General features: G+C 44.4%; 1 protein-coding gene across 1 annotated transcript; it reads right to left on the minus strand.

The window, feature by feature from the left end:
• Positions 1 to 1,028: 1,028 nt before the first annotated feature.
• On the minus strand, positions 1,029 to 26,635 carry ARFGAP1 (ADP ribosylation factor GTPase activating protein 1). The gene is made up of 14 exons (XM_068150372.1): positions 26,526 to 26,635; positions 19,650 to 19,713; positions 18,679 to 18,788; positions 17,390 to 17,561; positions 16,174 to 16,274; positions 15,344 to 15,430; positions 14,580 to 14,676; positions 11,936 to 11,992; positions 11,003 to 11,035; positions 9,680 to 9,709; positions 8,093 to 8,149; positions 6,851 to 6,910; positions 5,802 to 5,878; positions 1,029 to 5,344 (listed from the first exon to the last, which is right to left on the minus strand). Exons 2-14 carry the CDS (start codon positions 19,707 to 19,709, stop codon positions 5,092 to 5,094), a joined length of 1,194 nt encoding a protein of 397 aa, XP_068006473.1. The 5' UTR covers positions 19,710 to 19,713; positions 26,526 to 26,635; the 3' UTR covers positions 1,029 to 5,091.
• Between the last annotated feature and the right edge of the window lie 1,272 nt (positions 26,636 to 27,907).

The following is a 27,907-nucleotide window of genomic DNA, read 5'->3' on the forward strand; positions in this document are numbered from 1 at the left end:
CCATTCAAAACACCAGTAAGATACAAAGATGACACATTTGGGTTTGGCTCTGTTTGGCTCTGTTTGAACACTGGCAGCTTCCTCCCCTCCTCACTAACTGGCAGTGAAGAACAAACACCACACCAGCATGTCAGGATGTGCATTCATGCTGCTAATGACAGTTACCTTCCTCCAATACCACCATTTTGGACTCCATCATCTTTGGTAGGTCGTGGCAACAGGGAAGGTGCCTGAGGAAAGCAAATGTCACTCCAATCTTCAAAAGGGCAAGAAGGAGGACCTGGGTAACCATAGACCCATCAGCCTCACCTCCATCCCTGGAAAGGTGATGGAGCAACTTATGCTAGGTGCTGTCCCTAGGCACATTAAGGATAAGGTCACTGGGAGCAGTCAGCATGGTTTTACCAAGGGGAAGTCGCACTTAACCAACCTGATGGCCTTTGGTGAGAACATCACCTGGTGGATAGTTTAAGGAGCTCAGGGAACTGCTTGAAGGAGTCCAATGCAGAGCCACAAAGATGATGAAGGCAGTGGAACATTTCCCTGTGAGGACAGGCCAAGGGAGCTGGGGCTCTTTAGCTTAGAGAAGCCTGAGGGGTGACCTCATTCATGTGTATAAAGATGGGAAGGGCAGTGCCAGGAGGATGGAGCCAGGCTCTGCTCAGGGATGTTCCATGACAGGACAAGGGGCAGTTCCATGGGAACATAAGGAAAAACTTTTTCACTGTAAGGGTGACGATCCCTGGAGCAGGCTGCCCAGAGAGGCTGTGGAGTCTCCTCTTGAGACATTCAAAACCCTCCTGGATGTGTTCCTGTATGACCTGCCCTGGGTAACCCTGCTCTGGCAGGGCACTTGGATGGAATAATCTTTCAAAGCTGCCTTCCAACCCCTCACATTCTATGGTGAAGCATCCACTCTCAGTTTACTCCATGATATTAACCATACCAAGACCAGGCCACAGAAGCTACGCTGATGCAACATCCTTTGTAGTTAACAAAGTCTCCTGAAGAAGGGCTAAACACCACTCTGCTCTGTATCTCTTTGCTTTATTGTAATGCTCTTTAGAAGATGACACTGCAGTTGGAGTCTGGTACCACTCTACAGAACAATGAATAGTGTCCACTGAAATGCTCATTCCTGTGAACATCACAAAAGAACACATCAGGAAAATTAAAAGATACAGTCCTCCATGCTGACCAAACCTGTGCTGGCAGGACAGTGGAAGAGGGCTCTATAGCTCCAGGCCATGAAGCCATTCCAATCAAACTCTAATGATGGACATCAAAATGTTTCTTGATCTCTTCTTTAATCACCGATTGCTCAAACCTGCTCAAACAGGGTACCTGAAATTCAATTTTGCCAAAGGAAGGTGCAACTAAAATTCCCTGGTGGGCTGCTGTTCTCCAGAGGACCACTGTATCTTTAAATGTATCCTGGATTAAACAAAGGTTTTTACCTACACTCATCAAATTATTGCACAGATCATTACACCGATAAATACATCACGAACCCATGGAAGGTTACACAGGCTGGCCTGGAAAAGAAAAGCAGCAACATTATCCTTGAGGCCTCAGCCAGGAAGGAGAGCTGGCCATGCACTTCTTGAAATGTATTGACAGGTTTCAAGACACAAATGAAACATTTTTAAACAATCCCTGACTCCTAGGGTTAGGTTCCTGGGTCAAGAAGATTCTCTCATACTTTTACTCTTTTCCAAGTGTCACTTTCCTGAAGTTTTTCTTATCTCAGACTAGCTGCATGAGTCCAGCTGCTCTGTATTTTCCAGTGTTGAAGCCACACAAAGAAAGAAACCAGTCTGAAACCCTGGGAAATTTAAACCAGACACTGCAGTGTCCAATGGTTGCAGCAATCCATTCACCTGCACCTCTCCTTGGCAACACACTTGTGAGAGTTAAAACTGTCAATGCAGGGAGTGGGACCGCAAGGGAAGTGGCTCCCTTGTCTACCACACAGGGGAAGCACACAGGGACACTAAAGACTTGTCAATCCACATGCTCACTCAGATTCGTGGCTATGCTGTCATTTAGACAAGGGGCCTCAGTTCCAGTAGGCTGCACTCCACATCTGTTTACAGTGCTCATAATCAGGCCCAAAAATTAGAGGATTTGGAGAGAGGATGGGGGACGAAAAGTCTAAGCCATAAACCCTCACTCCACACATGCACCTTGACTGCATGCATTCCAAACTGCAGATGCTTTCCAGTCAGCTACACTTTAAAAAGATACAAAAAGCAAAATCTAGTCTAGCAGAGGCTTAGTAAAAGAAAATACCCTCATTTCATGCTCCCCTTGTGAAGAGATAGTAAAAGTTCAGATTCAGACAACTGATAAAAATACCAATTTGTCTGGCAAACAGAGTGGTTGGTAGTGGTTTGGGAGCTGCCGTTACCTTTCTGCCATTCTGCTGGGTTTTAGTATCTTCCTTTAACAACTTTCTGGGAGATGCAAGATTTTGTTGCCTCTCTACAGCACTGCAAAAAGAGAGACTGGAAACTTTTCTGCCTCAAGTGGAAGAAAAAAATCATTAGCTAAAGCTTCTGCCTTAGTAGGGCTCTCTCTCTCTTTAATTTAAATCATAACAGTTTCCAGAGGTAACAAAAATAAAGCCAGAAGAACAAACAAATGGCTCATACCAATTGTAGCTGCAAGTGATACAGAACTAAATCAATTTTCTCCTAGGCAAAACACAGAGCTGAGGAGAATATTCAGGTACACACCACAGTAGTGTTGATTGAATGGATTGAAATGAAGCTTTGCAGCTACTCCAGGAGGCTTGTGAAGAGAAACTGTAATAAATGTGTACAGAGGAAGCTGAATCAGCTTCACGTTGCTCCAGACAGACACCAGCAAGCAGTGCAACCTGTCAGATGCATTTTGCCGTCACCACAAAGTGACACAAGGACTGTCAGTCAAGGGCTGGGCAGTGCCACTGACACCTGGCACAGCACTGTACATGCACTACAGCTTCCTACTGGGCAGCAGACAAATTACATGTAGGCAACAGAGGTGTAGGCAGAAAAATGCAAAGGGAGGCTTGACATGCAGTTGAGCTATGACCAAGGTCTGTCTGCAACTGGACAAAAAGCAGAACCCCCTTCTTTCACAGCTAGGCTGTAAACATCTGCCAGTGGTACTACAAGCAGCACAGTAAAATTAAATCTCTGGTGCCAAGGGGCAGTGTGCCAGCAGGAAAGCCTTGGCATGGCTCAGTCTGAAGTAGTGCTTGGGTCCTGACAGCACCAGGTCCATGCTGCCAGGAGAAGCAAGGGGATAAAAGAAATCTCAACTCTTCAGGACACAGCTAGAAAAGACTAGAAAAAGGGATTTTGTTCACCATCATAAAGATCCTCTTGATGGAAATGCAGAGTCAGGCTACGAACAGAGCTGCTCCTACTTAAGCCTGTAAACTCTGCTACTTTTGAAGGGATTCATGATTTTCCTTCCTTTTTAACCTCTTGATAATACTCTACCTCTATGAAGAGAAAATGAAGTATTATTTAAGGTAACTTTGACAACTTAGGTTGATTGCTTGAACAAGTTAGAAAAGGCCTTTCAGGTACGTATTAAGATTCACAGAGTCCACAGTACAGAATTCCATGCTGGTAGTAAAGCAGACGATATAACAACATCTTGAAGTTTGCAGGTGAGCTGATTGTACATTTACAACACACCCCCTAAAATAAAACAGGATCTATAGGACACCTTCGTGGTTGAAGTCACAGTTCTTCTGCAGAACATATGGTCTGTGCTATGCAAAGCAGTCTGCTGGGTCACCATTGAGATGGAAGCGAATCTTCCACTCCATTCCTCAACGATGACAATCCCAAACTTCTGAAACAGTGTTTCTCTAACAAGATCCAGAACAAAAATGCAGAAAACCATGATTGAAACAGATACAGTCTGACATATTTAAAGATTAACTTGGTAAACATTTGCTTAATTTAAACATGACTATTAAACCCAGACATTTATTCATCTTGAAAGGAGCTTGCTGCCAGCCTCTCTCCTCAGTGTTCTCATGTTTTCCATGCAGGTTCTCTTACTGCAATCTCTTCCATAAATTTTGTTTCACTGCCAAGTTGCAAAAAGAATGTCCAAAAAACCAGAAGTGGCAGAAAGATTTCATTTTTATCAGGATAGAATAGATGGGCAGAAGACAAAAAAGGCAGAAAAAACCCAGACTGTATCAAACACTCAAAAACTGGGGGAAGGGCATAAGGAAGGAAGGAGAGCACTACAGCTTGTGTAGAACTGCACTCTAAGCTTAACCCAGTGTGCAAGAGGGGCAAGGCAGAGCCACGATGGATCTCTCAGGTCCAAACTAGGAGTCTACACAAATAAGGAATCTAGATCTAGATGATTATTAATTCTAAGGAGAGAAAATAACTCTTAAGAGACTAAAACCAAAATATTAAAAGTTTAAAACCAAAGCTCCAATAAAAAAGTATCTTAAAGACCATCCTGAATTGCCAAACTTAATATGGCCAGAGCAATCCATAAGGCATTGGAACTAAATCTATTCAGCTGCAGTTTGCTTATTGTATGGCTGCACAAAGGACACCCGTGTCCTTTGCATTAAACACCTCAGGTCATCTCAAATTCTGTGAGGGCTGCATGAATACCTAGGAGCCTACACATGCAAGGTTGTGCCATCAAAGTGTGTTTGCACTGGTATTTTTCCTTTGAAAGCCTGTGTTAAGAAAAGTCACTGCACCCAGTTTCAATAGTGCAAGGAGAATGTACTTATCTCTAGCTTTTAAAAAAGGGAGAGCCACCTTTATGTAAGGAAAGATTCAGATGCTACTTTTTTCCTAAACCAGGACAGAAGAAAGGAGAATGAATGGGAAGCACAAAGGTAACAGGTCAATAAGGTCAACCACGATACTCCAGTTGCACGTAAAACTTTCTTCCATCATCCAGCATAGCTTCTCTTTACTAGCTGTGCAAAACAGTGTTAGCAGAGTTCTACCAGTTCTGGTTATCCCACCCATCATCAGCTGAAGACACCTTTTTTCTTGCCTTAGGAGGTTTTTCAGTCTTGCTCTCCCCTCCTGTGTTTTCCCAGTTGATCTACCAATCCTCCCAGCGGTCACTGTTACTGTTCTTGTTGTTGGAGACTGTCCCTGAGCCCCACACGTCCCAGCTGTCGGAACTCTTCTTCTCTGTGGAATTGTCCACATAGGTCCAGCTCTCACTGCTTGGAGATTTATGAGCTTTTGGTGCATCAGAGTTGCCAAAGGTCTCCCAGAAGCTTTGATCTACAGTATTGTTCTGGTAGCCCTCCCCTCCACTGTTCTGGTAGCTGTCTCCCTCAGCTGGTCTTCTGGTATAGGAAGGTAGAAATAAGTTAGTTATGGCAAATGTAACAATAAATGACCACAAATAAAAAGAAACCTGTTACACTACTGCCCTTTGTTTAAACAAATCTAAGGATGAATGAAGAAAAGCTGAATACATTGCTCTGAGTGGCACAAGATTCAGTGTTTTTTGTTAACAGCCTCAAGTTAACAAAATTTGAGGGGAAGTTTCCCAGAGTGAGGAAAAATACTTCAGGAATATTTTAAGCCCAAGGTGACGTACACTATTTTGTGCTCAGTTAAAGAACTGTCATAATTAGGTAAATTAAACTCTTCCCATTTTACATACAGGAGTACTACTAGCAAAGACAGAATAATTTCCTCATATTTAAAATTTACCTCCTACTGGTATACCACAGAAAACACAGGAGTTACAATTATGTTTAAAGAGACACAGAAGAGAACAATAAAATTAAAAAATACCTTTCAGAATTATCATCTGGTTTGCAAGAAAAAAAAGTGGTGACATCTCGCCATCCCTTACTTCCAACTCCCTGAACCTAGAGAAGAAAAAAGATCTTTCATTTACACACTGAATCAACAATTCCTCCCAGTTCAATAGCTAAAGCCACGAGACATCGCTCCACTTGCTCGGATAAAGAGAAGACATTTCACCAGAAAGCTGCTCTGAAGGGCAGTGACATGGTTGATGTCAGGAAGGCAGGTGTGGCAGCATGCTGCTGCTGGAAGGTATGAGAAGTCAGGTGAGAGCTTTTTCACCCATCACTAACAGCTTTTGAATTCTCTTCTACATTTCCTTCACAAAAATGCTGGAACTGCTCCTTGCATACAATTAAACTTGGTGACAGCACCGCTGGTTGGATGTCACAATTCATGGGACTAATATTTTTACAAAATCAGTTTCACCCCATTTCAGTAGCATTATTTCACCTCCTGTGTAAAACAGGCCAGCAGTCAAGTTCTAGAAGAAACAAGACTGCCAAGAGAATCCTCTTGGGGTGGTTATAACAGACTGGGGTTGGAGGAGAAATACCAATTCTCAAGTCATACCCAGGAAGTTACTATTCAACAGAAACTTTTATTCAAATACCTTCAACTTTTAAGGCATTAAGCAGGTGCATGATCAATCCTCCGGTGCCGACTTTCACAATGTTAGAAAGACAGACCCTCCAAAATCAGCATTAGATCATGCAGGACTTCTGTACTTATCAGGTAAAGGCAGCACTTACCACATTGCCAAGCAATGGCAGCACAGGAAGACAAAAAGGTAGAGAGTATTAATAAGTTTAACTGCTCAAATGCAATGCAAGCTGTCTCCATATTCTTTTGCCTTTGGTACACTGGTAGCCTCATAACCCTGCATCATGCCATCACAAGGACTACATCATACTTGCATAGTTTTTAACACCCCAAAAGCACAAGCACAGGCTGAAGCTGTGTTGTGGTTCTGTTTCACTACAAAAACCCTTTCAAGAATATGGAGACTGGCTTACTGTTTGGCCACGTCATACCTTGCTGGCCAACTGGGATACCCCCACGGTGACCTCCTCAAATATTTTCCCCTCTTTCACCTACATGGATCAAAGTATTGGTAATTAGTCATAAAATAAAGGATTAGTGAAAACTTATGACAAGCTTCCTTGTGCTTAACAGCTAGAAACAACAAGGTTAAAAACACCAAACAAGCCAAATTGAAGCTAAGTCTAGCTGAGAGGCATCTCTGTGCATGGTGGGGAGGTTGGAGTAGATGATCTCCAAGGTCTCTTCCAACATAAGCTGGGACTAGGGAACCAATACTACATGAAGAATGTTGAATTAATAAAGGTAACATAATTATTTTGTGAAGTAATTAAACCATGCTGCACATGCATTAAACATGTTTTTAACTGACTGCCAGAATATTCTGCACAAATATCAAATGGAAGTTTCCAGACTTCTATTGGTAAATAGTCCCCATTCATCTCAACATACTTGGCCCCAAATTCTACTGTCCTTAATGAGGCAGCAGATCATAAAATCATTTAGGTTGGAAAAAACTTTTAAGATCAACAAGTCCAACCTTTAACCCAGCACTGCCAGGTTACCACTAAACCATGTCCCTCAACACCACATCAGCATGACTGAAAACCACTTCAGGGGTGAGGGCTCCATCACTGCCCTGAGCAACCTATTCCAGGGCTTGACAATCCTTTTCAGGAAAAAACCATTCCTCATGTCCAAACCAAACCTCTCCTGCTACTACTTGAAGCCATTTCTTCTTGCCTGATTGCTTGTTCCTTGGGAGGAGAGACCAATCCCTGACTCCAACCTCCCTGAAAACCCTTTTTGGGAAAGAGTGGCTATAAGATGTTAGCTGAATTAAAACAATGCTGGCAGGCAGATAGGTAAAATGCCACCAATGTAACACTCAAAGATACCACTAATGATTATTTTGTTTAATAATCCATTTTTCTATCCATTTAGGGTCCAATTTTCCATTTTTGAAAGCATAACCCTTATAAAACAGCACCTAACAGGGAAGAATGTAACAGACTCTTGTGGACATGGGAAAGGCTGGTGGAGGGAATTACCCTCATTAACCTTTCTTGGATAACAGACTAGAATTATTTAATGTTTCCTCTTTGCTACTGGGCTAGCACATGAAAAACCAGGAGCACACACTGGCAAACTGCACAGTTGTGGCAGAAGGAAACAATCACTACCTAAATCAGCATACCCATCTTCTGCAAGTGGTTTACTAGTTCCAAGGTTACCTTTTCCTGTGCAGGTTTGAGAACATTTTCATTTAATGTCTGACCTAACTGTGATGCCTATTTAAAAGCAAAACAAAGAACAAAGTCAGTTTGTTGGTTTTTTAACTTTTGAAAACAAAAAGCACAGCCAACATCTTCTGCAGGTAAACTTTTCAGCAGTATCTCCAAAACCACGTGAAGCTTTAAGCTTTGACTTGTACAAGCAGAATGAGCTGAAAAGCACACAGAGCACAGTGCTGCAGAGAACATTACAAGAAAATCAAACCAGATGCACATGGCAGTAGGCTGCTACAGACACCCAGAGTCCAAACAAAGTCTGACCTTGCACTGGAAGCAGAAGCAATGGTTCAACCAGCAACAGCCTAGAAGATGGGCTCCTTGCTAGTGCCTGCAGCTGAATATTTGGAAGGCCTGACCTCATCCATCATTGCTTTTCCTTCCTAATGGAATTACTTGTAGAATTGCCCAATTTTTCACCATTTTTTCTGTCCTGTAGGGCAGCAATTGTCATCTATTAAACAGCCTAATTGTTTCTAGGCAATGTAGAAACAGAAGTGTCAGAGAAGATTTTTGTCATCTTTCCTAAAGCTCAAAGGTTGCAAGGAGATGAAACAATGACCTTCAGAAATCTACTGCAAACCAGAACAAGATGCATAAAGATGCTGTGCTTCTGAGACCTCTTACAAAATTGGAAGCCCATAGTGTAAGTCACGGAATTACTTTCACAAACTGATACTGCCAGGGACAGCAGGGATTGGAAAAGTTTCCTTTGAAATCAGCCCTTCCCCTACTAACCTAGTAAGCCTTCGTTTGGCTTAAACTTTTCTGCAGAATTGCTGTGTTGTACTGATTACCTCCTGAATCAGGCCAATTAATCCAAAAGGACCAATTTGCTTGTGAGATAAACATTATTCCTAAACATTACCTGTTTAACGAAGTTTTATTTCCTAAGGCTTTTTATCACTGCTAACACTGGTGAGGGCATGAGCCTTCATTCATGGTCTTCCTGAGGATGAAGCACCTTCAGCATCACTCCTCCACAGATTCCCAGGTGTCTGAAGGGTCTTTCCCTTTGCCACAGCACTGCTAGGTTCTCCCCTCTACCTAACCACCATTATTTCCAAATATGGAACAGAAAGGTTTAGGTCCAACCGTGCTTCCACATGGATCAGTTCTTCATCTTTCCTGTCACTGAATTTTGAATAGCATCCTAACTACCACTACAAACACTTCCTACAGAGGCATTTATTAAAGAGTCTACCCCAGGGCAGTACTTGGTAGGATGTATTCCTGGATCAGACATGCAAACTGAAATCCTGAAGCCATCTGTGTTTCTGAAGAGCATGGACAAAGGTGCAGCATGTTTTCTGAGAGCTCAGAGCTTAGCTATCTCTATATCCAACAGAAACCATTTTAAATAGGTTTGAAGGAACATTACCATACAAAGCAGACAATGTTATTCCAAACAGATTTCACTTAAGGCAAAACAAAAAAAAAAAAAAGACAGCTCAGGAGCAAATGTACAGAACTCAGCACAAACAGTGACAAGGAGGAGTCCATGCACAAGAGTATATCTAAGGGTGTTACCGGCTCTGGCTGGTGCTTGTAGCCCCAAAACTTTACCCAGATAGCAAAAAAGAAAGAGCAAGTAAGGTAGAAGCAGCTTTTAACAAAAAAAAATGGCAGCAATTTTTCAGGCAAGTTAAGTAGCACAAACCTCTTCCAATTATAACATCTACTGACAAGAAAGAAGAATGAATATGTTTGGTCACTGGACACCAAATACACTTTAAAACAACCTATTACATCAAAAAGATGTTAAATCTGTTCTACAGAGCAGAAGAGCAGGTGTTACAGGAATGAAACTCAAGCTTTAGTAACACAGATTAGATTCCAGAGCACTGAGCTGCTGTGGTCCTTGTCAGTAGATGTGATGAGCTTTTACACTTCATAGTATATTTACTCTTGCTAGCAACAGTAAAGACAGAACAGTTTTCTAAAAGGGAAACTGCCAGAAGGAGTGAAAAAGGAAGATCTGCAGAACACTTCATTTTTTCTTACATAAGCCAAGCAGCAAATGCTTTAAAGCTTCTAAGTATCATGTTTGTGTGCTTTAACAAGATATTGTTGTGGCAAAACATGTACAAGTTTGCCTTAGTGTCTGGAATGTGAACACATCCTGCTGCACACATCTGTCTGAACACCAACACCTGCAGTTACACATTTGTGTGGAGCAACAGCATCCCATGTGCATTAGAAAGCACCTCAGGATAGTGCTGTACAGACAAAAGGACTTACAGCTCCAAGTAGAACTCCCTACACCTATATTCCTCTAGGTAAGCCCTTGGTCACTCAGAACTTTGGCATATTAAGAATCATATTCTTTGACACTTTTTATTTGAATTTAAAACTTTTCCATGCAAACAGATCTTGCTGTGTCAAAGGTCTGGGTCATTCAGATCTGTCTCTGTTTGAAAGAGGAAATGCTTTTGTAATTGCTCCTTTGTTAAATACACACAAACTAATTTAAGAACAGTACTGAGCAGTTAACATTTGTGATCCCATATTAGACTCGAGCAATGGAGGTGGCTTGCATTGTATCTCCAAGAAATCTACTTCAATACAGACTGTATTTAAGGTCCATAAAAATAAAACAGAGGTATTATAAGTTGCAAGCTGAATGAAAGCATTTCACTCTACTGCCTCTCTGATACAGCTCACACCACAGTGGAGCATCACTGTTTATTTCTTGCTCCATTTGATCACTGCAGTGAAGTAAAAGCTAGACAATAAAAATGACTGTGCACTACAGAGGAGAAACAGAGGTCTGTTGAGGATTGAGCTTAAATCAATTGGTGCAGACAAATACATGGCATATAAAGTCAGTTACACTCAGTAAGTCAGACTCACCTTTTGACTTGCCTGAGATCCAAATCTGCTAGCCTGTGAAAAGAGGCAAATACATTCAAGTTTACTGGGAATAAAAGCTTTGATGTTTAAATACAGACATCTAGAAATGTAAATACAGACATCTAGAAATGTTGCAGGATGCTCTCCAAGATGAATGGACCTTTGACAGAGGCCCACAGTGAACAGAAAACATACACATCACCACCTCTGGCATTCCAAACTGCTCTGGGGAAGCACTGGTCTTTCTCCACTTATAGCAGAGGGAAGAAAGGGTCCTAAGTGCAGACCAGACCACGGCAGGCCAGTGAGGATCAATGTTTTCTTCTCACAATGTCACTCAATAAAAGGTAACCTAGACTCATAAACTGTTTAAACTTAACAGATAACTTTTAGGCTCATACAAGTTTGGAAGGATACTAGGCAGAACTGAACAACATTGTAATACATTATTCTCACAAAAATATTAATCTCTTTTTATCCCATTTTACACAGAAGGGGGTGGATTTTTATTTGCTCTGATTTTAGTCTACAGGGGGGAGTTGAAGGACTGTCACCTCAGTGAACACACAAAGCAGGAAGACTGTGCTTCAGTTTTCTTCCAAAGCATCCTTCTAGGCACACCCTCTGCTCAACAAGTATTTACACTGACAAAGATGCTGTGGTTAGATGCCAAAAGAAGGACCAAATATAAACCCATCAGCAGTTTGTAACTTGGCATTAAATTCCTGCTGAAGAATGCACTTTGGCCTTGCCTGGCATAGATGGAAATTTCTAAGGTACTCAGTATGCATCTATGTTATATGCTATAGACAAAGACACACAAGCAGAATTTAGTTGACCTCGGTAATACTTTCAAAGATACCTCATTGTTAGAACACAAAGAGAATCCCTGCATTCACAAGACTTACACTGAAATACACATTGTCTACTTACACCCTCTTTAGCAGCTGAGGCAATTTTGCTTGCTCCAGTTGTAAAACTGCTCCATCCCTTTAAAGAAAGTTGTAAGCAATGTGTGAGTAACAACGGTGAATAAACAAGTGCTCAGTCGTAGGTATTACATCAGAATGCTCTCCAATACAGCTGCTCTTGCAGTCCCAAGAACTAGGTGCTAGTAAGAGCAAAAATTAGTCTTCAATTGTAGTATAGACTCATGGAACTGTTTAGGCTGGAAAAGATCTTTAAAATCATTGAGTCCATCTGTTAACCCAGCACTACCAAGTCCACTGCTAAACCATCTCCCTCAGCACCACATCTCCAAAGCCTTAAAATCCTTCCAGGGATCCCCATCTTGGGCAGCCGGTTCCAGGCCTTGACAACCCTTTTGAGGAAGAAATTGTTCCTCCCCTGGCACAACTTTAGGCCATTTCCTCTTGTAAATACTAGAATCCTTTTCTCATTGCCCCTTCCACTTAATGTGACTACACCACATATTTATATTTTTTGCCTTTCCTTTTGAAGCCTCTTCATTAACTGCCCTTCTCACCTGTGATGAAACACTGAAAGATAATTTTGTCACCAAATGCAAAAAGGGCAAAGTGATGTCTCAAGGTTTTTCTGTTAAGCAGAGCCTCAAGGCACTCAAGACGGTGAACTGCAATTACATCTGCTTTTCAGAGGACAATTTGGAGAGTGTAGTTGGCTTGAATTCAACAGAAAATGCTCCTTCTGGTATCTCACAACAGAAAATAATGTTGTATATACAGAAATGTAGAGAAAAATAATAATAAGCAGTGGAAGGGAAGTGGGTTTCCTGACCAGGATGAATATACAGGCAACCATTCAGTCTCACTGGAATAACTTGCTTCAAATCCAGCTGTAGTTTGCACGTGCGGTCACAAGAGGGCGTTTTAATCACAGAATCGTTGAGGTCCGAAGATCACTTCCAGAGCAAGTCCTACCGCTAACCCGACACTACCAAGTCTGCGGATGAACCATGTCCCTCAGCATCACATCTTCATGGCTTTGAAACCCCATGGGGACTCCTTGACAACACTTTGGTAGAAGAAATTTTTCCTGATGTCCAACCTAAACCTCCCTTGGTGCAACCTGAGGCCGTTTCCTTTCATCCCGTTGCTCCTTCCTTGGGAGAAGAGATCGACTCCCACCTGGCTCCAGCCTCCTTTCAGGGAGTTGTAGAGGTCTCCCCTCAGCTTTCTTTTCTCCAGGCTGAACAACTATAGTTCCCTCAGCTGCTCCTCATAAAACTTGTGCTTCAGACCCTTCATCAGCTCTGTTGCCCTTCTCTGGGTCTACTCCAGCACCTCAGTGTGCTGAGGGTCCCTAAACTTAACCTGCCATTCTTATCTTTAAATAAGATCATGTATTCAGATAATGGTTGATATCAACTTGGCCAGCACAGGGTCATCTCTCATTTGCAGTACATTCCAGATGTGGTTTCTCATCTGGCCTACAATCTACAACATACCTAGAAAACAGCAGACCAATACTAAGTGTCCTGTGGGATCATCTGGAGGCCTGTCCAAAGGATGAAGCATCACCTTTTCTATTATGTTTTAATGAAATCACTGGGTGATGAAACCTAGTGTGGATATTTAGACTGATTAGGCTCTACAGAAGACTACTGGCCACTAGCCCTGGTAGAAAACCTTGCTATTTTTCAAAGTGCCTCCAAAACCCAAATCTTATTCGGCGCTGTCACCCTGTAGTCTGTCAAAGCACCAGTATCTCCCCGACTGCCTCTGACTTCAAACTCATTTTCCTTCAACAAGGCATCTTCCACTACCTCTGCTCTGATCCCGACAACTGTTCAGCCATATGCCGGTATCTCTTCACACCCCACCACAAGAAGTTCAAATGTTTTCACCACTGCTCAGGGCTCCTGGCACCCAAGCGCATACACATTTCAGTTGTCTTCCACTGAAGAACCTAAGATGGTCCATCTGCTTCAAGCAAAACCAGCCTACGTGCCATTCCCACCAGGAATGCCATTACTTTCTTGCTGTTGTATTTTCCTCCAAGATCCGTTGAACATTAGATTCCTCTTTTTCCTTATTTCTGTGAGCTGATACCAGACATAATTCCTAGGGCTTGCTCAAGTTCCTCCCTTGGTTTTGCCTTTTAAAATCCACCAGATCTCAGAAACATAGAACTGTTTTGGTTGGTTAAGACCTCCAAGATGATCAAGTCCAATCATCAGCCCAATACCATCATGGCCATTAAACCATGTCCACAGGTTTCTTGAACACCTCCAGGGATGGTGGCCCCACCACCTCCATGGGCAGCCTGTTCCAGTGCCTGGCCACTCTCACAGGACAGAAATTTTTCCTAATATTCAACTTAAATGTCCTGTGGCACAATTTCAGGCCACTTCCTCTCATTCTATCACTTGATAGTACAGAGAAGATACCAGCCCCCACGTCACTCCAGCCTCCTTTCAGGGAGTTGTAAAAAGCAGGGACGCCTCCCCTCAACCTCCCCTTCTTCACCCTTTGAAAAGACAACCAACACTCTGCATCTCTTTGTATCTTTGCAGTCTTCAGTTTCTCTTTGATTATAACAGAGGATGAAAGAGAAAAAAACAGTAATTCAGAGAAAGCTTCAAGCATTTCCTTACCGAGTACAATGAAGACATGGCATTATTCAGGAAGTCATCCTCTTTTTTTGGAGGGTTTACTGTGTTTCCAAACCCCACATAACGATTCTCTTGGCCACTACCATAAGACAATGAATAGATAGTATCTGTATTAGCATGCATTCATTAAACCCATTAACCAAGAACTCAAAAAAGAATGAAAAAATAAGAGTTGTGTAACTGACTAAAATACACCTAGGGGAAAAAAAGAAGTCCTAAAGCACCTAAACCATAAAAGCACTCACTTCATAAAGACACAACACCCACAAGGATCCACTGGGGAATCCCAGCAAACTAGTGTCCCCTCTGCAAGGTAATGGGGTCTGTTAATGATTCTCCAGGTTTAACAGGTCACTGATAGCAGAAGTCTGAGTAAGTCCTAATAAATTGCTAGGTGAAAGTGGGAAAAGAAAGAGGAGTGTCAACTTTATAAATATCCCTGATTAAATCAAATCACTGCAAGATACTAAATACACTAAAAACGCCCTGCTTTGAAACACACCACAGTAACATTTTGAGCTACAAGCTCTATCCTCAATGCTATTCAAACATTTTCATTATACAAACGCATTAAGGCACTTTCCTTCATTTTATTCTTTATCAACATTATCAAGATTTTACTAGTCAATGGGATGTGACCATTAAGCAGTGACTCCGCATCACAGTCCAGCTGTAGCATAAATGCCTCAGTCTTTGTTGTGCTGGAGTGCCAGGCACTCTTGCAAAGGTAATCAATATTGCCTTACCCTTGGTAAGAGCTGACATCATCATTTAACCAGTCTTCAAAAGCCTTGTCAGAAGAGGCAGTTGCAGTCTGAGGTTGTCCAGTAGAACTACCAAAAGATTCAGAAATCAAACCACATCAAGCCAACCCACCAGCTCAGTAGGGCAGCCTGACATACATCATCGTGATACAGCAGCAGAATTGAGTATTTAGTTCACCTATCAAGTAGGGAACTCTAATGCAACCTCCACAAGCCCCTGGAGCATTGAGTGAATAAAGGAAAAGTAGGCCCAGAAACAGACAATGGTGCTCAGAACCTGAATTTTTTGGATGGTGACCAGGCATGAAGTGCTTGTTTGTTCAATTTACGATTGCTCTTCGATTCAACTCAAGTCTTCACTGCAAAGAGTAACAAACGCTACACACAAGAGCAGAAAACCAGAACTGCTGTGCTTCAGTTCTGAGGCTTCCACTAGCAACTGGCGCCATAAGGAAAGTCTGTTCCTTCTTCCCTGCCACTGAATTGTGCCTGGGCCAGCACTGCAGAGCAAGGCTGGGACATACTGTGTGTGACTGACATGATGAGCAATCTCAGACGCATGACAAGTCAAGATAAAACCATCATGGCCTGTCCTCTGCTCTTGCTCACTTGTCTCTGCCACGGTTTAAACGTTCAGCTGCAGGTGGTGGGAATTATTAGAGACATTCAAGCCCTGCTGCCTCATGCTCCTTAACTTCAGTGAAAGAAATGCTTGTTCAGACAACACCAACAGAGTAACACCAGCAGACACTTACACACCATGTTTTGATCCTGCTGTAGCTTTATCAATGTTAGACAACAAGAACACATACCGATGAGCTGAGGGGAAATATGTTTTGGGCTGAGGTGGGGTCCAGTTCCTGGCAGGAGATGTTTCAATGGACCACTCTTTTCCTTCAGCTACTGTAGCTACCTAGAAGGGGTAGGAAAATGATCAGAATGTGACATCAGAGTTTTCATCCAAGTTAAACACTGGTCCTGGAAAGTGAAGACAAGTCCTATTTCCAGTTTGCTGCCAGAAGCAGCAAGATTAATTTGTTTTCACAAGAGTAATTTTTTTCTGAATCTCAGGCTAGCAATGTTGAACTGAACTGATTTTCAGTGTCTCATTTTAGGCAACTTCTTCAAAAAGGCAAATCTGCAGAGGAAAGACTAGACTACTAAAAGAGATGTAAGCACTAATCACAGAATAATGAAGAACAGAAAGAGGTGGACTTACACTCTCACACAGGGTGGCTAAAACACATACACAGAATTTGAAGTGCTCTGTCTTCTTCTAACAATGGACCTCAACTTCATCTCTTCACTCCACACTGCTCCTCCAATCCAGGTCTTAACTTCAGCAAGTCAATACAGAATTCCAAAGGCCTTGCCACAGAAGCTCCTCATTTGGCATACTAAAAGGCCTACTGCACAGAACTTAGGAATCCTTTGCCTTCATCAAGATACTCCACTTGAACCAACTGTCTCCCATGCAAAGAGACAACACACACTCCACACTCCAAAGCTGCATGGATTTCCCAGTGAATGTTTTCTTAGCACTTCCATGGCAGGGTCAGCATAAAAACAAGAGTATCCTTGCAAATATTCTAAGCCTTGACTTGTTTATCACTTCATTTCTGGAAATTCCAGACCTTTACCGTAACAATTACTGACTTGTTTATAGACCTGCAAGTTTTTGGCAAATCAATTTACCATTTTGTTACGAGAGACAAAATGTTTATCAGCATTCACTTGGGATAAAAGTGCGCTGCTGAAGTAGTGAACTCTCTACTCTGGACTGGGATATCTCCACTAAGAAACTGCAACAAACTGCAGCAGTGAAATTCTGAACCAACTGAGCTAAATGCTGAAAACAAAGTTTCTCAGGAAAATTCTCTCTTTACAAGAAGCACTCTAAGACTTAACCCTTTCAAGAACCACTGCAGGTTGCTACTTTTCCTCCCCTCAACTTTAAAAACAAGTGCTAACAAAATTATTTGGTGTTTTCAGATTGTAGAGGATGAAGACACACAGAGCTGATATTACCTGATCTCTAAACAGAGCTGCAGCCTTGCTGTTGTACTTCTCTTGCATTGACCAGCAGGGATCATAGTCATCTTGAGACTCCAAGAACTCTCTAAATTTGCTATTACCTCCAGCCTTCATTTTCTCCAGCTCAAGATCCTTCCATTTGTCCATGGTTACAGAACGTACGAAACTGAAAAGCAGTTTTAAAAGGGAATTAAAATCCCAGCTTGTTACAACTTCTGCTACATCAGCAGGGGCAAAGAAAACCTCACCAAACCAAACCTCACTGCAGCCTAGCTCAGAGATGGCGAGTGTAGAACCACAGAATCACAGGATGGTTTGGGTTGGAATAAACCTTAAAGATCATTACTTCCAACCCTCCTACCATGGGCAGACCACCACCTAACAGACCAGGTTGGTCAAGGCCCCATCCACCCAACTCGTTCCTTGGGAGAAAAGACTAACCCCCACCTGGCTCAAACCTCCTTTCAGGGGGTTGTAGAGACCCAGAAGACCCTGAGCCTCCTTCTCACCAGGCTGAATAACTCCCTCAGCTGTACCCTACAAGACCTGTGGCTCTAGACCCTTCACCTGCTTTGTTGTCCTTCTCTGGACACACTCCAGCACCTCAGTATCTTTCCTGTGGTGAGGACCCCTAAACTGAACCTAGTACTCAAGGTTTGATCTCACCAGTGCTGCATACAGGGGGACAATCACCTCCCTACACCTGCTGGCCACACTACTGCTCAAGCCAGGATGCTGGTCACCTTCTTGGCCACCTCGACACGCACTGGATTATATTCAGCCAGCACCTCCACGCACTTTTCCACTAGACAGTTTCCAGACACCTTGCCCCCATGCCTGAGCTTTCATGGGGTCATTGTGACCCAAGTGCAAGACCTGGCACTTGGCCTTGTTGAACCTCATTCTAGTGGCCTCAACCCATCAATCCAAAATTCCCCTGTAGAGCCTTTCTACCCTCAAAGAGATCAACACTCCCAGCTGAGTGTCATCTGCAACTTGCAGAGGGTGCCCTTGATCACTGATTAATATATTAATCAGAGCTGGCCCCAGCAGTGAACCCTGAGGAGCATGAACACAGAAGTGCACTGGTATAGCACACACCTCACCTACTTACAGAAAAGGCAGAGAGTGTAAAGGTCACTTTGGAGAGGAGCATGAAGCAAAACTGCTAGTGAAATGTGGGAATTGAGATATTCTATTCCCTTCCAAAATATTACATTCTGTTCACAGCTATAATGCACCCTGAGGTAACCCAACTCAGTCCACCAGTGTGAAAGGCTGACCTGAGGTGAACTCCCAAGCCTCGGTGTTTTCCTGAGCACTCAAGACAGATCCAAATTCCATAGGTCACACTCACCCACTGGGGGTTAAATGCACCACATTCAAAGCAGACCTGCAGGAGAAAAAAAAAGTAACTCTGACACTCAGACATCTCTTGGCCCTGAGAAATTTTCACAGCTCAAAAAGTTAAATCATTAAAACATTACATGCAGAAATTTATTCCAGAAGGGAAAGTTCTCAGTGTCTGGAAACACCTCCCTGACAGCAGAAGCATCCTTCAAATATTTATGTATGCTGCATAGGAAGAAATGCTCATTAACTTGGATTATAAAAAATTACTGCACCGGCTCCCCAGACCCAGTGAGGAAACACAAATAAGCAAGTTGAAATTAATCAGCAAAGAATTCAACTTGATTTCATTTCTATATTGTCTTGAAGGAAGAGAAAGGAACCAAACTGAATTCTTGAGGTTTCCTTGGCAAAATTCAAAATGCAACATTTAAAGCCTGGAATGTTTATTCAGTTTCTGGCAGATGAAAATAGAAAGTTTTCTTTTAAATAGTTTTGTTGTTCATACGGTGCAACATTAGTTCTTATGGTTGGATTCACCAGTCAAAGTTTAATGCAGTGATACAAATTAAACTGAACTCGTCCATGGGCTTATACTTAAGGTAGTGTATAATGAAGCTAATTGAAATAGATCATCACTTGTTCAGCAAACTCCAGGGGTTACAGCATGACTAGACTTATGACAGACTCATGCCAAGCGTGCAGCCGTGTATACAATGCATGTATCAATAAAACTTACTGAAAACGACACAAATATGAGCTATCTAAATGTGTATGGTACCACTAGCTGGCCACACTAGTGTTATAAAGACAATATTGTAGCAGAGCATAACATACATCCAGAGCAAGGAAAAAGGAAACTCAATCCCACAAAACTATCTAAAGAAAATTAGATGTTGCTCACATTGTTCTCATCTTGTGCTCTGACCTCCTTGAGAACTTTCCTTGTTCTTGGACTTGCCATGATTCTACAAAGGGAGAGAAAAACAAGAAACTAAGCTGCATTCAAAGTCTTCAGACCTTGGTCTTCAGCACCTTACACAGATCTATGAAGCAGAGCTTACAGTCTACACCACCGAAAATGAGCCACTGCTTCAGAAAGATCCAACCAACCAACAAAAGACCACAAGCCCCACAACCTTTTCTACTTCCTTTGCACATTTTGGGGGATTTAGCAACCCTAATTCACTCATTGGAAAAGGTGTGACTTGGCCATAGCTGAAGAGAGAGTATTCAGTTTGCTTGTCAACTGAATTCTAAGAAAATAAGGCAATTATTTGAACCTTTTACACAAAATAGAAATCTAATTCCAGCAGTCACATCTCTGGCAGACCACATCATCTTGCTCTACTCCTTATGAAGCACGAAACACAGCAGCAGGGAGTAGTCAAGCTACAGATAAAATTCACATTAAGGAAAAAAGCATGTGACTCACACATAAAACAACCTCAAAAACCATACAAACCACTCACAATTGAAAGAAATTCAGCACATCATGCAGCATAAGCCTGAGGTAAAAATGAATTCACATTTGCAACTAATTTGGCAGTACAATATTGAAATTGACCTTAAATAAATAACACTCTTCTTCCTTTTCCCTTACAGTTCATCTTTTCATTCTTTCTCCCAAAAAATGAATTGTTAAGATGTAATAAAAGGCAGAGCAGTCACCAGACTGACTAGAAACTGCAGCAACTACTAAACGTCAAGCCTCTTGGTCAGTCAAAACACCAGGCCAAAAATAGCAAGTCAATGTTTTCATCAAATACTGATGTGCGAGCACACAATCCCAGCATGGTGGGGTTTGGAAGGAACCTCTGGAGATCAAGCCCAAGCCCCCCGCTACAGCAGGGTCACCAGCAGGTTGCCCAGAATCACAATGTCCAGGTGGGTTTCGAATCTCTCCAGAGAGGGAGACTCCACAACCACTTTTGGCAGCCTGCTCCTGTTCAAATGGAACCTCCTGGATTCCAATTTATACCTGTTGCCCCTTGTCCTATCACTGGGCAGCAGTGAAAAGTGTGTGGACCTATCCTCTTGCCCACACCCCCCCCCCCCCACCTGCTACTGTTGTGGGTAATTGTTATTGGAGTGGAGTGGCTGACACAGCAGAGGGTTGTGCTGCCTTTCAGCGAGACTTGGACAGGCTGGAGAGCTGGGCAGGGAGAAATGTGATGAAGTTCAACAAGGGCAAGTGTAGGGCCTTGCACCTGGGAAGGAACAACTCCATGGACCAGTATAGGCTGGGGAGGGACCTGCTGGAGAGCAGTGAAGGAGAAAGGGACCTGGGGGTCCTGGTGGATGGAAGGATGACCATGAGCCAGCAATGCACTCTTGTGGCCAAGAAGTCCAATGCCACTCTGGGGTGGATTAGAAGGGGTGTGACCAGTAGGTGAAGAGAAGTTCTTCTCCCCCTCTACTCTGCACTGGTGAGGCCACATCTGGAATATTGTGTCCAGTTCTGGGCCCCTCAGCTCAAGAAAGAGACAGTGAGCTGCTTGAACGAGTCCAGCACAGAGCCACAAGGATGATTAGGGGAACAGAACATCTTCCACACAAGGAGAGAATGAGGGAGCTGGGGCTCTTTAGCTTAGAGGAGACTGAGAGGTGACCTCATCAATGTTTATCATTATGTGCAGGGTCAATCCCAAGAGGGACTGCTGGTGGTACCCAATGACAGCACAAGGAGCAATGGTGGAAGTTGAGGCACAGCAAGTTTCACATAAATATGAAGAAAAATGTTTTCCCTGTGAGGGTGACAGAGCCCTGGAACAGGCTGCCCAGGGGGTTGTGGAGTCTCCCTCTCTGGAGATACTCAAAATTTGCCTGGATGCATTCCTGTGTAAACTGGTGTAGGTGATCCTGCTCTGGCAGGGGGTTTGGACTAGATGAGCTTTCAAGGTCCCTTCCAGCCCCTGAAATTCTGTGATTGATATTCAGAATATGCAACTTTTCAATCTGCATTCATTTGTATTAAACAAAACCAGGCAAGTTGTGGGGGGAAAGAAAAATAAAAGTGGTTTACACTCAAAAAGTTAATGTAAATGAATGGTGAGCAAAATCTTTCAGTCATCCTGCATCAAATTAAATCTGAACAGAATTCTTACTATCAATAATCAGGTAGAAATGGTGTAATTTTCAGAAAAAGGAAACAAAGTTGGGGCAAGTGATGCTATATAATGAAGCACACTTTCTCCAACAGCATTCCAGTAGCACCATTTAATTTTACAGAATTTACTCATCTGCATGTGAGGAGGGAAACAGTACCACATGTAACTGTGTTTGCTCACATCCTGAACACGCTGACACGAATCAAAGTTCACATCTTCAATTCCACTGTCTGGCAAGAAAAGGGAGAACTCTTCCTCTGAAGCACAGAAATGAAGTAACTAACTTGGCAGTAACAGCCAGACAGGACAACTATGCATACTTTGGGCCATCTTCTCTGCCATTTCTATGGGCACAGTAATTCCTTATCCTCAAGGCTGTACCTCCCCCGTGACTTCTTGTACATTACTGACAAGTTACAAAGTCCCTCTCTTGGCTGGCCACTCTTTCCCCTTACCACTCTTCTTCCTGTACCATTTTCTCCTCCTTTTTCCCAGGCTTTCATGCAGGGTTTCATTCAGAGTAACAAACAGAGGCAGACTACATGGAAAGGCCTTTCAGCCTCAATGGCAAACTCTCACTGCTGGAGCCAAACAGAAGAGCTTTTACCCCACTTCAAATTTGCAAGAGCCAGGAAATTTTCTGCAGAGCAGAGAAATCCATCCCACAAAAACCAGTGCTTACAAACAGTGCAAGTTTCAGATCTTCAGCTACAAGCTGACAGAGGAAGCAGTTGCCTTTGGATTTACAGTAAGTGGGATTTTTTTTTTTATAAAAACTTTAAAAAAAAACCCAAACTTGCCTCACTGCAATCTATACACATCCATTCCAGAAGCACCAACCTCCCTGACCTGACAACCACACCTGCTTGGTGGGAAGGCAGAACTTCATCCACACCATATCATCCAAGAAATGGAGGACATATCCAAAGTCACCAGCTTCTCATATTTCTCTCCTCCCCAGATCATTTAGAAATGAATGAATGGGGGACAAGGAACAAGAATCACACTTCAAACTTTCTAACAGACAAAAGTCTTTAATCATAGAATCAACCAGGTTGGAAGAGACCTCCAAGATCATTCAGTCCAACCTCTCACCCAGCCCTATCCAATCAACTAGAACATGACATTACGTGCCTCATCCAAGCTTTTCTTGAAGATCTCCAGGAACAGCAACTCCACCACCTCCCTGGGCAGCACATTCCAATGGCAAATCTCTCTGTGAAGAGCTTCTTCCGAACATCCAGCCTGAACCTCCCCTGGCTCAGCTCAAGATTGTGTCCCCTCATTCTGGTGCTGGTTGCCTGAGAGAAGAGACCAACCCCCACCTGACTACAACCTCTCTTCAGGTAGCTGTAGACAGCAATAAGGTCTCCCCTGAGCTTCCTCTTCTCCAGGCTAAGCAACCCCAGCTCCCTCAGCCTCTCCTCACAGGGCTGTGTTCCATGCCCCTCATCAGTTTTGTCACCCTTCTCTGGACATGTTCCAGTACCTCAACATCTTTCTTGAACTGAGGGCCCCAGAACTGGACACAGTACTCAAGGTGCAGCCTGCCCAGTGTTGAGTACAGGGGAAGAACAACCTCCCTTGTCCTGTTGGCCACACTATTCCTGATACAGGCCAGGATGCCATTGGCTCTCCTGGCCACCTGGGTACACGTTCAGCTCATGTTCAGCCTACTATCTACCAGTACCCCCAGGTCCCTCTCTGTCTGGCCGCTCTCCAGCCACTCTGTCCCCAGCCTGTAGCACTGCATGGGGTTGCTGTGGCCAATGTGTAGAACCCTACACTTAGCCTTGTTAAATCTCATCCCATTGGCCCCTGCCCACCCATCCAGCCTGTCAAGGTTGCTCTGCAGGACCCTCTAACAGATCAACTCTTTTGGGGTCGGAGTGGCTGGAGAGCTCCCAGACAGAGAGGGACCTGGGTGTGCTGATCGACAGCCACCTGAATATGAGCCAGCAGTGTGCTCAGGTGGCCAGGAGGGCCAATAGCATTCTGGCCTGCATTAGGAATAGTGTGGCCAGCAGGAGCAGGGAGGTCATAGTGCCCCTGTACTCTGCTCTGGTTAGGCCGCACCTTGAGTACTGTGTCCAGTTCTGGGCTCCTCAGTTTAAGAAGGACATTGAGACACTTGAGCGTGTCCAGAGAAGGGCAACAAGGCTGGTGAGAGGCCTTGAACACAAGCCCTATGAGGAGAGGCTGAGGGAGCTGGGATTGTTTAGCCTGGAGAAGAGGAGGCTCAGGGGTGACCTTATTGCCCTCTACAACTACCTGAAGGGAGGTTGTAGCCAGGAGGGAGTTGGCCTCTTCTCCCAGGCAACCAGCACCAGAACAAGGGGACACAGTCTCAAGCTGCGCCAGGGGAGGTTCAGACTCGAGGTGAGGAGGAAGTTCTTCACCGAGCGAGTCATTCGGCATTGGAATGGGTTGCCCAGGGAGGTGGTTGAGTCATCGACCCTGGAGGCGTTCAAGGGGAGATTGGACGTGGCACTTGGTGCCATGGTCTAGTCATGTGGTCTGTGGTGTCAGGTTGGACTCGATGATCCTCGAGGTCCTTTCCAACCTAAGTGATACTGTGATACTGTGATACTGTAACTCCTGCCCCCAGCTTGGTGTCATCTGCAAATTTACTGATGATGGACTCAATCCCCTCCTCCAGATCATCAATAAAGATATTGAACAGGATGGGACCCAGCACTGATCCCTGGGGCACACCACTAGTGACTGGCCGCCAGCTGGCAGTGGCACCATTCACCACCACTCTCTGGGCCCAGCCCTCCAGCGAGTTCTTGACCCATTTCAGAGTGCTGCTGTCCAAGCCACAAGCTGCCAGCTTTGCCAGGAGTTTGTTGTGGCAGATGGTGTCAAAGGCTTTGCTGAAGTACAGGCAGACTACATCCACAGCCTTCCCCACATCCACCAGGCGGGTAATCTGATTGTAAAAGGAGATAAAGTTGGTCAGGCAGTACCTTCCCTTCCTAAATCCATGGTGGCTGGGCCTGATCCCTTGGCCATCCTGTAAGTGCTGTGTAATTGCACTCAAGATGACCTGTTCCATAACCTTGCCTGGCACTGAGGTCAGGCTGACAGGCCTGGAATTCCCTGGCTCACCCATCCGGCCCTGCTTGTGGATGGGCACCACGTTGGCAGCTTCCAGTCATCTGGGACCTCTCCAGTGAGCCAGGACTGCTGAAAAATTATGGAGAGCGGCTTGGAGCTCATCTGCCAGCTCTCTCAGCACCCTAGGATGGATCCTATCTGGTCCCATGGACTTGTGAGGATCTAAGTGTCTCAGTGGGTCCCTTACTGCTTCCTCCTGGATTACAGGGGGACTATACTGGTCCCTGGCTCCATCTGCCAGTTCAGGAGGCCACTTGTCCCAAAGACAACCTGTTCCACTACTGAATATTGAGACAAAGAAGGCATTAAGTACCTCTGCCTTTTCTTCATCTTTTGTTACTATATTCCCCTCTGCATCCAATAAAGAGTGGAGGTTGTCCTTGCCTCTTCTTTTGCCATTAATATATTTATAGAAACGTTTTTTATTCTCCTTTACAACATCCCTAAACTCTTCCTGGGATATCTCCCCTTTTTTCCAAAGGTGATACGCCCTCTTTTTTCCCCTTAATTCCTTTAGAAGCTCCTTGCCTATCCCATGCAGCTGTCTCCCTCGATGGCCCATCTTGCAGTACATTGGCACAGCCTCTTCCTGTGCCTTCAAGAGTTCTTTCTTGAAGTAGGTCCAGCCCTCCTGGAACCCTTTGTTTTCAAGGGCTGTTTCCCAAGGAACTTTCTGAGTTAGTTCCTTAAATAAGCCAAAGTCTGCTGTTCGGAAGTCCAGTGTGGAGATTTTGTCGATGCTCCTCCTGGGCATACTGAAAACTCTATTATTTCATGGTCACTGGACCCAGACCCCAGACAGCCTCCGACCACCACATCTCCCACCAGCCCTTCTCTATAAAGGTGTGTGTTTTCAACTGTATTTTTTGCCCATAAAGCTTCAAGTGATCAAATTATCAGTTTACCATGCAAAAGCTGAGTACACAGCCACTGTGCTGTTTCAGCTTCAGCAGTAAATACTGAAGTAACAACTCTGCAGACACCTTAAATAAATACACATTGCTTAGATCTGAGGCAAATGGAGAAGAGCAGTAAAGAAAATTGTTAGTTTAGCAGTAAGCTTTCACTGAAAAACATAAATACTTTGGATTAAGGGTTCCAGGGTGGAAATAGATTGCTTCACATAGACCTAGCCCACATTCTTATTTCCCAAGCAATCTGTTCCCAAACCAAAAGAACCAGCAAAAACTCACTATGTAAGTTTCCACGTAGAGAATCTTTAGCTTGCTAAAAGGAAACAAGGCAGAAGCAGCACTAGACACTTTCAAGAGCGAATGAACTGGAACAGGACCTTGCTCCCCTCACGTAGCCACAGTGTCACACAGCCTGTGCAGTGCAGGTGACGTGGTCTGCATGACTTCATGGGCTTGAAAGCTCCCTGTGGATCTCATCAGGGCAAAGGCAGCCACCGAGGCCACGTCAGCTGATGAACACCCTTGAACCAAGCGCTGCCATACACATCCATGGGCAGGCAAGGTCTGCTTTCCAGCATACGTCAAAAACTTTCGAAGTCATGCAGTCTGACATGCTCAGAAGTGCAGCCACCTTACCAAGAGCTTCGCAGGGGCTGTGAGCAGGGCAAGTTCTTCAGGCACACCTGCGATATCCGAATCCAAGCTGAGTCCTGGAGAGCTCCCTCAGATCATGGTCCGATTCCCGGAGAGGGCACCGGCCTCCTTCTAAGAAACAACAATAAGAAAGGCATAAAATAGGGGGAGGAGAAGAAGGGAAACGCTGTCGCGAAGAAACGTTCAGGCCTCCCCCTTGCCACGCCAGCCAGGCACCCATCGCCTTCCCCAGGGGTGCGGAACCTGAACCCAAGAAAGGGGTCAAACTACCCAAAAGCCTCCCCGAAAGATCGCGGGGGAAGGGAGTGGGGTAAAATAAAGGCGGCTGGGTAACACACCGCAGATCTTGACGCGGCACCGCCAGCCGCAGTCCCGCCCGGGGCATCACGGCGCAGCCGCCGCGACTGGCGACGTTGCAGGGCCGCAAGGCATTGTGGGTGTCGCGTTAACCCGCGGCGCCCCGGCCGCGATTGGGGTGCGGGGCGGCCGAGTGTCGCTGCGTCCTCAGTCCCCGGTAGCCCTGTCTTTAAAACAGGCAAAACCAAAATAACGCTTTACAGCGAGCTGCTGGTGAAAGGTCTGGTGCACAGATCCTCTGAGGAGCAGCTGTGGGAGCTGGGAGCGTTCAGCCTGGAGAAAAGGAGGCTGAGGGGAGACCTTCTGGCTCCCTACAGCTCCCTGAGAGGAGGCTGGAGCCAGGTGGGAGTCGGTCTCCCAAGGAACAAGCGACAGGTTGAAAGGAAAAAAGCTTAAGTTCCTCCAAGGGAAGTTTAGGTTGGACATGAGGAACAATTTCTTCCCCCAAAGGGTTGTCAGGTGTCACCTGGCAGGGTTGGACTTGATCTCAACGGGCTTTTCAAAAATACCACAGTTCTATAATTCACAGAATGATAGAATCACTTAGGTTGGAAAAGACCTTCAAGATCGTCAAAATCCAGCCATTAACACTACTCAGCAACTGGCAGATGAGGTTGCTAAACCCCTCTCTATTCTATTCCAAAAGTCATGGCAGTCTGGGGCAGTCCCCACAGGCTGGAAAAGGGGAAACGCTACTTCCATTTTCAAAAAGGGTAAGAAGGAGGAACCAGGAAACTCCAGGCCAGTCAGTCTCACCTCTGTGCCCGGAAAGGCCATGGAGCAGATCCTCCTGGAGTCACTACTGACTCAGAAGAATAGTGAAGAGGTGACTGGGAACAGTCAGCATGGCTTTGTCAAGGGCAAATCCTGCCTGACCAACCTGGTGGCCTTCTATGAGCAGGTGACAAAACTAATAGCTGAGGGACGAGCAACTGATGTCATTTACCTGGACCTGAGCAAAGCCTTCGACACTGTCCCGCACCACATCCTGGTCTCCAGGCTGGTGA

This window comes from Melanerpes formicivorus, unplaced genomic scaffold, assembly GCF_026170545.1.
Source record: "Melanerpes formicivorus ecotype bairdi unplaced genomic scaffold, bMelFor1.0.p_v2 SCAF_19, whole genome shotgun sequence".
NCBI classification, from domain to species: domain Eukaryota; kingdom Metazoa; phylum Chordata; class Aves; order Piciformes; family Picidae; genus Melanerpes; species Melanerpes formicivorus.

What these genes read in the sequence shown, in the direction of transcription:
- ARFGAP1 (XM_068150372.1), bottom strand. Translation starts at nt 19,709, where the DNA reads ATGGCAAGTCCAAGAACAAGGAAAGTTCTCAAGGAGGTCAGAGCACAA. An exon ending in GGCTTGGGAGTTCACCTCAG is followed by an intron (nt 17,562 to 18,678) that starts GTCAGCCTTTCA and finishes ACTGCTTTTCAG; the next exon opens with TTTCGTACGTTCTGTAACCA. An exon ending in GATGTCAGCTCTTACCAAGG is followed by an intron (nt 14,677 to 15,343) that starts GTAAGGCAATAT and finishes GTCTTATGGTAG; the next exon opens with TGGCCAAGAGAATCGTTATG.